General features: G+C 38.8%; 1 protein-coding gene across 1 annotated transcript in view; it reads right to left on the bottom strand.

Annotated features, from left to right (window-relative positions):
* Positions 1–691: 691 nt before the first annotated feature.
* Positions 692–13691, bottom strand: part of LOC126455586 (circadian clock-controlled protein daywake-like) — a 63489-nt gene continuing 50489 nt past the window's right edge. Inside the window, exon 6 of the mRNA XM_050091344.1 lies at positions 692–967. Within this exon, the coding sequence (XP_049947301.1) occupies positions 816–967 (152 nt within the window). The 3' untranslated portion in view covers positions 692–815. The remainder of the gene's footprint in view (positions 968–13691) is intronic.

Genomic DNA, 13691 nt, shown 5'->3' with positions numbered 1-13691 from the left:
AATAAATGTATTAAAACTTCATGCATGATGCAGCATTTGCATGCATCTCAATGTTCATAACATCATATCTCTTGAACTGTATGTCATACAGTGATATATTTGTATATGAACATTCTGTGGCATGTGTAGATATTTTTTGCAAAATACGTTGTGACTAGAGTGCAAAGAAGTAATAAATTTAAACTTCATGCACAGTGTGGCAGTTTTCAAGCATCTCAGTGTTCATGACATCATATCTCCTGAACTATGTGTGATGTCATGACATAATTTTGTAGGTGCGTTTAGCAGCATATGTAGATACTGTCTGCAAACATTATTGCAAATAGAATTAAAAGCACCGAAGTAATAAATTTAGCAATTTTTCAAGCATCTCATTGTTTATGACGTGTCTCCTGAACTACAGTATGTTAGGTAGGTGGTTTTTATCCCAGTAAGGGGTGTGTGAACCAAGTTTGGTTGAAACAGGCCCAGTGGTTTAGGAGAAGAGATTGGAGAAAATACACACACACACACATACACACACACACACACACACACACTGCAATTCATCAATATTTTTAAACTAAAAAATTGTTACGTAAGACACTCTGAGCTTTTTTATTTAATGATTTATATGGGCAGCTAACTGTAAGGTACATGAATATACATATCACATTTTCAAAGATAATAATGTACCTTCTATAGGGTTTTGAAGCACCATTAATATAATGTTTTAAAAACTGTTCACATGCATGTAGCTTTGTACATGAAATCAAATGAAGTATAACAGTTACATTCATTAAGTTGATGTGATGAAATAAGTATTTTTTTCTCCTTTAATCTGGTAGAATCTCATCTATTGTCATTGTTCTCAGTATGCTGTTTGCAAATTCTGTCAGCACAGCAGCCAAAGTGTCATCAACCAAGGGTTTAATAATCTGAAACACTTGTCTCTTGTTCTCGTTGATAAAGTTGCTGGCAGTATTTGCTGAAAATAAGATTGAAACGCAGTAGTAAATAATGTAATTACTTATTCATAAAAACTGAGGTAGAACATGTAGCTCAGTTCATTTACACTTCATGTTCTGTAGATTCACGCATGAAGAAAGAGCCATAATGAATATTAACAAATAATTCAACACATTTATACAAAAAAGCAGCTATTGTAGACTGCACTTAGATTCTTATGTAATCACATGTACTCTGTTGTTACTTAAAATGGGTGAAAATTTACAACTTACTATAATTTCATGAGTTACAATGCTGTGGTCTCAAGCATTAACTTGAAAATTTTCAAAGGAATCATTGGTAACACTGCACAATATACTAGAAATTGAATAGGTTTTGCTGTTTCAGCTGTGAAAGTTTACATTTTACAATAAATATCTTATTCAGCACTCAGCAGTCATTAATGAATGGTATGTCAGAGCCTACAGAAGAAGGGTGCAAGAGAATTCATCTAGTGGCACTTAGTTCATACATTCCCATGTCAGCCAACTCCACACAAGTCCATTGGCAGGGAATGAAAGCTGCCCTTGCAGAGTTGAAGCTGTTTGTTGTGCTGTCATCACCTTCAGTAATGTTCATGCTGGGTTTAAGTCAGTAGATTGGCTAGGCCTCTACTGCTTGCGTGGATGTATGTATTTATGCATATATGTCTTGTGGTAAAATAAAGTCATGTGCAACTCATTATTCTCGACCCCACACCCCACCACTGCTTGTTCTGATATAAATTCCTTATAAAATTATGCCCAGTGTGGGATCCTCAGTGGTCCTTTACCCATCACTGTTCCTTAGGGGCAGGTAACCTATTGTCTTCCATGTGGTCTAGCAGTGACTGATATCCTTTGTGAAAGATCGTGTGCGGTATCTGTATGTAGAATGTACACAGGGCTGAAGCAAACTATGTTCTTCCACCTGAGCACTTTCCTTCAGCAATGCAGTGGAATGAGACCCAGCACTAAAGGTAGAACAGCTGCTGATACTGGCTTTACTGGGCATGTTCGCAAATAGCAATAATGGAAAATGTTATAATTTGAGTAGTCGGTAATCAGTCATGACAGACGCACACAATGTGCAGATTTACAAACTGTTATAGAGCAATTAGTTCAGAAATTCAGCACTTAAATTCAGATGCAGAAGATAGGAGAGATGTGGGTTGAGTAAACAGCAGCCCTCAGTATATAATCAATGAAAGTGCAATGGATTCAAAGTTAGTTAAGAATTTTTCTTTGATCCCTATGATTCCAGTTTTTTCTTAGAAGATCACATATGAATGTTCATGAGTTTGTAGTAAACTGGGGAATGCAGGAAGTTTAGGATCATGGAGAAACTTTGACAAAATAACTCTGGCAAAATTGTGAATCCAAGATGATACACTGTTTTATTATGTACGATACCACATGCAGTTTCTCCAGTACTTACAATAAATTTAAACAGTTACTTGTGCAACAGTACAAGAGGAAAATCACAGCAAGGTTTTACAGGGAATAACTCAACAGCACATGTATTTTGAGTGAAAAATCCATTTAGCATTTTGTGAGTAACATTAGGAAGATTAATGCTAACACCTATGAGTTCAGTAAGAACAATTCACACAGTGAGGCAAAATTGTTTGAAGCTGGACAAAGGGCAAAAGATACATTTTGTATTGGGCTGCAGGCTGTAGTCAGCTGAGCAGTAAGATTGGCATCTTGCGATACATTTGAAGAAGAAATAGAAATGAGAGTACAATTTGTTGATGAGCTATGGAGACCTCAAATTGATTGCAAAATGGATCATTGCTCCACTGGAGGCAGTTCCAAATGTCAACTCATTAATTCAGTTGACCATGTGCAAAACCTCCACCTCCTTGTCAACACAGGGCCTCAAATTTCTTTGATGTGGTGCCATATAGTCAAGGAAGAAAGTTGGCAGCAGCCAAGCTGCACAGTTACAGGCTTAATTGGCAATCAGGTGCATCATTGTGGAGAAGTTGTTATTGACTTTGGGACAGACCAAGATAAATATGTGACAAATGCAAGTGTAAGGAGCAGAGGAAAATGGCATAAAGATATATTGTGGCTAGTTTTCTGGTTGCTACCCACACTCAGGTCAGTGTAACAGAAAGAGAAACCCAATTTCATAATAATTATTATGGCTGCAATGGAAACTCTGAAAGTAACATTCAAAGCAATGTTATTGTCTATCAGGTAATGTGCAAACCAAATAGCAATGCAATTACACCATTCCAAGTCAATGTACTTTTGACTAAATGTGAGTGCATTCCTCTAGGAACAGGAAAAACTCTGTCAGCATCATTGAAGAAGAGCGAAGTGCAGCATTTCTTGTTCCAGTAAGCATTGCTAATAACGGTAATGCAGAAGCAGAACTAGTGTGAGAACTATTGTTGCAGCAGTCATACATACGCTGCCTGATAAAAAATGTGAAGCATCCAGAAGACATGGTCGGATGTCAATGTAATATTGTACACTTACACAACAATGGCATACATATAAATGATCAGAGTTGCAATCCTCTGTGAGAGCTACCAATGTGCATTAGCGCTTTTCATGTTTAGTGTTGCTACCAGTCCTGATGGTGTATATAAAGGAAGGGAACAGTGTCAGTTTATGAGAGATCAATGTGAAGGCCATGCAAATTCTGCATACTCCTGTGAGGCAGCAGTATCACCATCTGACACAATTTGAAAGGATCCACATTGTGGGTCTCTGTATGGCCAGCTGGTCAAATAGTGCAATATCCAGTTTTTTGGGGCCTGTATATGTGACAGTGGCCTGATAATAGATTGCATAGCAATGTTAGGGCAGACAGACTCATTATCATGGTTCCGGTTGACCACTTCAGACTGCTGCAATGAAGGATTGCTGTACTATGCACCATGCTTATTGTAACCTCTTCACAGCCGTGATTGCTGTCCAAGAACAAGTGATGGATTCCTTGCAACATTCTGTGTCATCCCATATCACTGGTCAGAGACTGACAGCAGCCAGGCTAGGGAATTACTGACCCATTTGTAGGCTGTCATTAATGCCACAAATCTAATGGCACTGTTTGGAGTGGGACTGAGACCAAGAAGCACTGCACTACCCTCAGTGACCATCATTGGTGAGTATGGCAGTGACCTGAAGAGCAGTCCCATTTCTCCAATGTTTTAGAGAGGCCCAGCCATGTTATTCTTAGTGTCATGGTTTGGGGAGCCATTGGTTATGATTTTAGATCACAGCTGGTACTCTGACAGCACAATGGTACATCACAAACATCATGCATCCCCATGTGTTACCTCACGTGCCATATTTCAGCAGGACAATACTTGTTCATCCAGGGCACACATCTGTATCACTGTCCTTGGGACATGTTGCTGTACCTCAAGGCCAGCAAGATTCCCAGATCTGTCACCGATAGAACATATGTGGGACCAGCTCAGATATAAACTCTGTCTCAGTGCCATTATCCAGAATATCAAGAACCATTTACAATGATTGGGAGCCAGTTTGCTTCAAAATAGGATGTAATGTCTTTATGATACCCTTCCAACTGAATCAGTCCATGCATCCAGGTCAGATGTGCTGCAACACTATACTCACAAGCAGGCTCACACTGTCTAGTTCTCTGTAAATTTGACTTGATGTTGTAATTACTGAAATAACATCACATGTCCTCTCAAACCATGAAGTTTCATTTTGTTTCTTCAGAACACGCCACTTTCTTATAAGGCAGTATAGACTCGCAAGACTTGACTGAATTATCTACCAAGGAACAGGACATGCAGGTAGCAAATTATTGTCCTGCTGAACACAGTATGGGGAGTTGAACAGACCAAGCACTCATATCAGTATAACAGCAGCTGCTTACTATATTAAATCAAGTTTCACTGGAGGACCAGAAAATAATTTCCCCAGTGCTACTTAGCTTCTCTAATATTTTCCGGAAATGGGATATTCTTCCAACAACATCCATAGTAAACACAGAATACATATAGGAGGAGTGAGCAGTAACCATGGCTCAATGACAATACAGAATTTGATATAATCAACAAGCCTTAAGCAAAGAGATGACTAATGAACAGTTGGAACTTGGGTTCAGTGAGCCTAGAGAACCATCAAATGAAACCTGAGTATCACGCATAGTAATTCCCAGAAAAAATCATGTACAGGAGAACAAAAGTATAGGTTTTGTGTTTATTATAGGTAGCTGAATTCTGTAATGTTACTGAATATTCATTTTTATTATTATTTATTATTTTGAGCTTTTCCTCATTACAGAGGCTTATCTCCAACATAATAATTTACTTGGAAATTACAATACAAACAATAAACGTTCTTAGACTATATTTCCAAAATATTCCTCCAGGTGTTTCGATCTTGTGTGTCCTCTTCCTCTGTGCCCATACTCCTCATTGTGTGCTGTAAATTTTCGAGCCAGGTGGTCAAGGGTCGTCGTCTTTTTTCTTCTCCCCTCCGGTTCCCACTCCAGTATCAATTTTGGTATTCTGGTTTTCTCCATTCATCGTACATGCCCATACCACTGTAATTTCTTCTTATTCATTACGTCATACATTCTTTCTTTTATTTCCATTCTCCTTATTATTTCGGTGTTCCTTATCTTTTCTTTCCTGGAGATTCTTGCCGATCTTCTCCAGAAGTCCATCTCTAGAGCTTGTAATTTTTTAATGTGCTTCATGTTAATTGTCCAGGTCTCTGTTCCAAACAGAACCACACTATCTAATATGGATTTGTATATTAATTTTTTTAGTTTTGCTCATTACATTCCTGCTCCATAAGACTGAGTTAAGCATCCCAATGACCCTCCGGCCGCTACTAATTCTTTTATTGATTTCTGACTCTGATTTTCCCTCGATTTATAAAATGGATCCCAAATAACAGGAAGTGTTTATCTTTTTGATTTACTTTTCTTCAATGTATAGCTCATCTGAATCATTAGTCAAGTATTATGTTTTTTGGTAATTAATCTTCAAACCCCAAGTTTTGTATGCTACTGCTAGTTGATTGCACATATAGTTAGCATCCTCCCCATCTTGTGCTACGACTACTTGATCATCAGCAAACAATAAATGATGTAGATAAACTCCATCTCTTATATCTAATCCCATACTGTTACATTTATGAGACCATGTTCTAAGGCTAATATCTATATAGATTTTAAATAATGATGGTGACATGGGACAGACCTGTAAAAGGCCTTTGCTTGTTCTAAATTTCAGTGAAAGTTTATTACCAACTTTCACTTGGCAAATGTTATCTTTATACATCTGTTGTATTATTTTAATCAAGGAAGGGCTTATGTTTGCCATATGTAGTGCTCTCCAAAGTAATTTTCTTGGAACAGTATCATACGCTTTTTCTAGATCTATGAAAATTGATCCTATATTTTTTGATTTTTCCCTATCTTTCCCAAAAATCTGTCGTAATGTAAAAATATGGTCTACACATGATCTCCCAGCCGTAAATCCACATTTTTCTTCTTGGGTTCTAAATTTTTTTTCCAGTTTGTTTTAATTACTTTCACAAAAATTCTCACTAATGTGTTTGTAACACAAATTCCTCCATAGTTTGAACAAATTTTGCGATCCACTTTCTTAAATATTGTATTAATGTAGCCTAGCTTCATCTCGTTGGGTATTGAATCTCCATGTATCATTTTGTTGAGCTGTGTGTTGAATATTCATCCATTGCCAAATCTGGTACACTCCTTGCCTTATCTTTGCTTGCCCAAAACATTCTGTTTTCTGATTTAACTATTGGCTGCAATAAGCTGACTTTACATCCAAAACACAGAGCTAAAACATCATTTATTACACCTACAGGTTGTAAGCTTCTTTCTTTTGGTCTTCAGAATGCACCAGCAACATTTCAGGGACTGAAGGACACGCACACAATGTCTGGCTGATGATGTTATTATTCTCAGCCAAGATGAGGAAATGTATGCTGAAAGATTATAGGCAGTATTTGACAGACTGTGCAGTGCAAACCTTACCCTGTCCCTTGTTGAAATAATATTAGGACAGAGGATAACCAGAGAGAAAGTCCCACCAGATTCAAAACTGATAGAGGCCATGAAGAAATATCCAGAACTAACGAATGAATACGAACTACATGCATTCCGAGGCCTTGCACACTGTTACTTCGAGATCCAAGTGCTCACCACATTGGAAACACTGAACACAGCTCTGACAATGGCTCCCACATTAGCTTATCCAGGTTCCATGAATCCCTTCACCCTGGCTATTGACCCCAGTAATTTTGCAGTTGGGGCAGTCTTACTACAGGATGTCAACAGTGAGAAGCATCCAATTTCATTTGTTTCTCACTTATAAACAGAGCCAAATGCAATTACTTACAGCAGAAAAGGAACTACATGCATTTGTTTATCACATAAACTAGAAATGATGTTTCTTAGTCAGCTGAGAATACACTGTAGTTACAGATCTTGCAGGACTGAAGCGGTAGCTAAACCTAAATGACACCAGTAGCAGATTAGCTAGATGGGCTTTGCATTTAAATGAGTATCTGTTCTAAGTTGTTCATTGACTCAGAAAGCTACACAACAGTGTTTATGAACTAAGAAGGTAAATCAAGGTAGCTGTTGTTGTGGCCTTATGTCTGGAAGCTGTCTTGATGTAACTCCCTCCCCAGGCTAGTCTATTCTGCACAAGCATCTTCACCTCTGCATAAATACCACAACCTAACATACTGTAGTCACACCTTAGTCTCTCACTACAAATCTTGTGCCCCATACTTACTTCCATTACCAAATTGACAGGATGTATCCTAAGAATCAGTCCCTTCTTTTAGTCAAATTGTGCTGTAAATTTCCTTTCTTCCCAATTCAATTCAGTATCACCTCATTTGTTATCTGATCTACCCATTTAATCTACACTGCCACATATCAAGAGCTTCTGTTCCCTTCTTGTCAGAACTGCTTATCATCCATGTTTCATTTTCATACAAGGCTACAATGTGGACAAATACTTTCAGAAAAGATTTCCTAAGACTTAAATTTATATTAGATGGTAAAAAATTCCTCTTTTTCAGAAATACTTTTCTTGTAATCCCCAATTTTATACCCTCTCTACTTTGGCCATCATCAGTTACTTTGCTGCCCAAATATACTGCCTGACAAAAGAGGTGAAGCTTCCACAAGGGAATGAGGAAACATAATGAAATATCATGGCTGAGAGGGTATGTGACATTATTTCAGTGATTACTAAATTAACTCAAATTTACAGAGTACTAGGCAGTATAATCCCACTTACCAGTATGAATTTGCATCCCATATGGCCTGGGAGCATGTTCTGATTCAGGAGGAAAAAGTGTCATAAATTCATCATGCCCTCACCTGTGATAAGCTGGCCCACAGGTGTTGTAACTGGTCCTTGCTATCCTGGCTACTGGTGCTGGGATGGAACTGACATCCGAACTGGTCCCACACCAGTGTTTTCGGGAACAGATCTGGGTATCTTGTTGGCTATGGGAGTACCTCATCAATATGCAGAAAGTTCATAGAGACACATGCCATAAGTGGAAGAGCATTGCACTGTTGAAATATGGCACCACAATAATGTCATATTAGTGGTAACATATGAGTACCCAGGATGTCCATGACATGCCATCAGAGTTCACTCAATCTCTACCAGCTCTGATGTGAAGTTATACATCATGGATCCCCATACCTTGACACAAAGAGTAACATGGTTGCGCTCTCCAAAACATTGGAAGAATGGAACTAACCTCGTGATCACCTCATGTCACACTGTACTCACCAATAATAGTCATCCAGTATAGTGCAGAACTGCATGTCATCACTGAACACCATGTGGTACCATTCATCCACATTCCATGTTTCCCACTCACAGTACCATTCCAGATGCACATGTTTGTGTTGTGATGTTAAAGGTGGGGGATGGTATTCCTTAGTCGAGACACTGTTAGTCTTCACCAGTGGTTTGGGATGACACAGAATGTTGCAGAACCTTGAGTACAAGTATGCATGTGCTCAGGTTCCCATGCAGCCCAACATCAGGCCACTGTCACACTCAAATGCCCCACAGATCTGGATACAGCACTATTCAACCAGCCAGCCAAATGAAGACCCACAATAAGGCCCTTTCAAACTGTGTCAAGTGCTGATACTGCTGTGTCACAGGAATACAAGGCATCTCCATGTTCCTCACATTCGTCACTCATCATCTGATGCTGTTCACATCCATCAGATAATCTACTAGGCCTGAATCTAAACAAGAATAACACTAATGCACTCTGATGGCCATGCTACGTGTCACAGAGAATTGCAACTCTAGTCATTTACATACCCACCAAAGGTGTGTACTTGTATGAAATTGCATTGATACCTGGTCATGTTTTTCTGGGTGCTTCACTTTCTTTATCAGACAATGTAGTTTAGCTCATCTACTACTTTTAGTGTCTCATTTCCTAAAATAATTCCCTCAGTATCACCTGATTTAATTTGGCTACATTCCATTACCTGTTTTGCTTTTATTAATTTACATCTGATAATCTCTTTTCAGGATGCTACACATTCCATTCAACTACTATTCCAAGTCTTACGCCAACTCAGAGAGAATTAAAAAGTCATCAGCAAATCTTAAAGTATTATTTCTTCCCCCAGAACTTTTTATCCAATACCAAATTTCTCCATGGTTTCCTTCACAGCTTTTTCAATGTACATACTGAATAACATCAGGGATAGACAACAGTCCTGTCTCTTCTCAACTATGGCTTCCATTTCCTGTCATTTGACTTGTATAATTGCAGCTTTGTTTCTATGCAAGTTGTAAATAAGCTTTTGTTCAATGTGTTTTATGCTTGCTACCTTCAAAATGTATTCCAGTCAGCATCTACAAATGGTACAAATGTAGGTTTGCCTTTCTTCATCCTTTCTAGGATAAGTCAAGCGTTCCATATTGCCTCGCATATTCCTACATTTTTCTGGAAGCCAAACAAATCTCCCCTGAGGTTGGCTTCTACCAGTTTTTTTCATTCTTCTGTAAATACTTTGTGTCAATATTTTGCAACCATGATTTAGTTATTAAACTGGTGGTTTGGTAGTATTCACATCTGTCAGAACCTGCCTTCTTTGGAAGTAGAATTATTACATTATTCCTGAATCCCAAGGGCATTTCATCTGTCTCATATATCTCGCATACCAGGCACCAAAGATATCTACAAGTCTGAAGGAACCATTTACTCCATTAACATTGTTTCCACTCAGGTCATTCAGTGCTCTGTCAGATTCTTCTCATTCTATCATATCTCTCTTCTCATACTTCCTCTTCTCTTTTTATAATATTGTCTTCAAGTTTGTTTTCCTTATATAGATCCTCTGTATACTGCTTCCAACTGTCAGCTCCCCTTCTTTGCTTAGTACTGGCTTACCAACTGAGCTGTTGATATTCATCCAGTTGCTCCTATTTTCCCAAAAATCCTCTTTTAAGTTTTCTTTTGGCAGGATCTATCTAAGTTATGCATGCTTTGACAGCCTAGCATTTCTCCTATAGGCACTCTTGCTTATCAATTTTGCAGCCTGTCAAGCTCATTTTCTAGGCATTTATATTCCCCTTTGCCAGCTTCATTCATGAACCTTTATATTTTCTTCTTCCTCTACTCACATCCAGTATCTTCTGTGTTATCCAGGGATTCCTACCAGGCCTTGTCTTTTTACCTATTGACCATCTGCTCCTTTCACTATAACTGATTAATGGAAAATCTCATATAAAGATACGAAACAAATAATAACAGAGAGATAGAGGGGCTGGCCAGTACTTACCTCAGCTCAGTACAGCCGATAGATACACATAAAACAGAACTGAAAATTTCTGTTTTATGTGTATCTATCGGCTGTACTGAGCTGAGGTAGGTACTGGCCAGCCCCTCTATCTCTCTGTTAGTATTTGCTTTCACTATAACATCTCTCAAGGCTAACCATTAGCCTTCTATTGTATTCCTTTCCCCCTTTCAGTCAATCACTGCACAACTAACAAACTACACTCAGAATCCAAATTGGCAACTGGAAATGTCCTCAAAATCTATGTCTTACCATTCCCTAATCAATCTGAAACCTTTCAGTGTCTCCAGTTCTTTTCCATGTATACATTCTTCTTTCGTGAATCTTAAACCAAACGTTAGTAATGATTCAGTAATGCTATCTACATAATTTTGCCAGCCAACTTCCTCTTTCATGCCTTTCCCCCAGTCCATATTCTCCTATTACTTTTCCTTTGCCTCCTTTTCCTTCTCCTCCTTTTCCTATTACTAAATTACAGTCAGCACCACAATTTAATTTTTATAACCATTAACTATCTGAATAATTTTTTTTATGTCATCAAACATTCCTTCAGACACTTCATCATCTGCAGAGCTAGTGGGCATATAAACCTGCACTACTGCTGTGGGTGTTTGCTTCATGTTTTATCTTTGTTATGATATTGCATTCATTGTGTTGTTCATAGTAGCTTAACGGCATTCGTATTTTTTAGTCATTATTACGCCCATTCCTGCATTACTCCTACTTGATTTTGTGTTGATAAGCATGAACCAACCTGACCAGAAGTCTTGTTCATCCTGCCACCACATTTAACTAAATCCCACCGAACCTAGCTTCAACCTAACCATTTCCCTTTGTAAATTCTCTAACCTTCCTACCTGATTCAGAGAACTAAAATTCCATGCTCTGATCCACAAAATGCCAATTTTGTTTTTCCTAATGATGACATCCTCTCAAGTAGTCTCCACCTGGAGGTCTGAATGGGGTACCATTTTACTTCCAGAATATTTTACCCAAGAGGATGCCATTATCATTAAACAGTACAGTAGAGCTAATTGCCCTCGATAGCCCCTGCAACTACTGAAAAGACAGCTGCCCCTTTTCAAGAATCGTGTTGATCTGGCCTCTCCACATATACTATACCATTGTGGTTGCATCTGTGGTATGGCTATCTATACTGTTGAGGTTCGCAAACCATCCCATTTGGTGAGGTCTATTTTTCATGGCTCATGGGGGCCAGAAAGTCATAATATGTTACACAGCCGGCAGGGAGCGGAATTAATGAATGTGCAAGAGAACAACATGTAGTGGCAATTCTGGGAACAAGACTGTAAATTCAAATTTACTGATGAAATACTTAACAAGAACACTATTAAAGGAAACCTAATCATTGTGCCTGAGAGCCTATGAGAACAAGTGTTAAGAGAATGTCATGACAGTCTGTTGGCCGGACACAGTGGCAAAAGAGCAAGTAACCTAGGAGTAGCATAAATCCATTGGTGACTGAGTTGAACAGTAGATGCTTACAGTTATGTTTCACAGTGTGATTTATTAAATAAGTGGAATATGTTGGCTAAACGAAAGTACCTCATCCACAAACTCCCAGAAATGAGCAGACCTTTTCTATGAGTAGGTTTCCTTATTTTGTTTTGTATGGCCACTTTTAGCTTCTTTGTGCTAAGTAAGTCAAAGCACTTTATGCCACTCAAACGTAATTAGTATGGTACCATTATGAAGGGTGGTCAAAAAGTTTCTAGTCCACGATAGTTTCTGTAATTCCTAGCACAAACACCACCACCTACTTTTATGGCGACTCTTATTGGATATGCAAGTCAAATTTAGCGGCTCCAGCTTTGTTATTTTTGCCACTAGGATGCATCGTATACCATAGTGTAAAAAAATGACAAACACTGAGAGAATCAAGAACTGTGCTGCGATTGAATATCTTCAGTTGAAGGGAATGATACCCAAGGAAATTGTTGAGGACATGTGGAATACACTTGAGGACAGTGCTCCATCTTATGGAACAGCAAAAAACAGTGTCTGACTTCAAACATGGTACAATGAGTATGGAAGATGCGCCAAGGAGCAGAAGGCCCGTCGCCATTGCCGCTGATGAAACAACAACTGCAATTCACAATACAATTTTGTAGGATCGTCAAACGACATTGCAGCACATTGAAACCACATTTGGAATCTCCCATGGGCGTGCTCATGACATTGTTGTAGATATTTTGGGAATGCGGAAAGTTTCATCTTGGTGGATCTCGAAAGACTTGAATGCAGATCAGATCAGATTAGTGTGCAGTGTAGTGAAGAAATCATTCGTCAATTTGAAGTGGGTGAAGACGACTCTCTTGCAAGGTATGTGGCAATGGACGAAACATGGGTTCACCACTTTGAGCCTGAGACTAAAAAACAGTCGCAACAATGGAAACATCCTTCATCCCCTACCCCAAAAAGATTCCGGGTTCAAAAATCAGCCAGTAAGGTGATGCCATTGGTGTTGTGGGATGCAGAAGTGGTAATTATGGTGAATTACTGGCAAAAGGGCATAACTATCAATGCATCATACTATTGCACCCTCCTGCACCATCTGAGAGATGATATAAAGGAAAAGTGGCATGTGAAATTGGCGCATGGGGTTCTTGTGCATCACGACAATGCACCGGCGCACAAAGCCCTCGCAGCACTGGAAACTCTGCATAACCGCGGATTCAGATTATTACATCATCGATCATATTCTTCAGATTTGGCTCAATCAGACTTTTTTCTTTTCCCACATCTATAGAAATCCTCAAAGGTCGGCGATTTGACAATGATTATGCAGTTATTGATGCTGTGAATGCTGGGTTGGACTTGAAATCGAAGACCTTTTATTTGAATGGTTTGCAGAAGTTATCTGAGCA

The sequence above is a fragment of the Schistocerca serialis genome, chromosome 2 (genome assembly GCF_023864345.2).
Source record: "Schistocerca serialis cubense isolate TAMUIC-IGC-003099 chromosome 2, iqSchSeri2.2, whole genome shotgun sequence".
NCBI classification, from domain to species: Eukaryota; Metazoa; Arthropoda; class Insecta; order Orthoptera; family Acrididae; genus Schistocerca; species Schistocerca serialis.
Note: the sequence above shows the minus strand (reverse complement) of the source record. Positions and strands in the feature narration are given on the sequence as shown.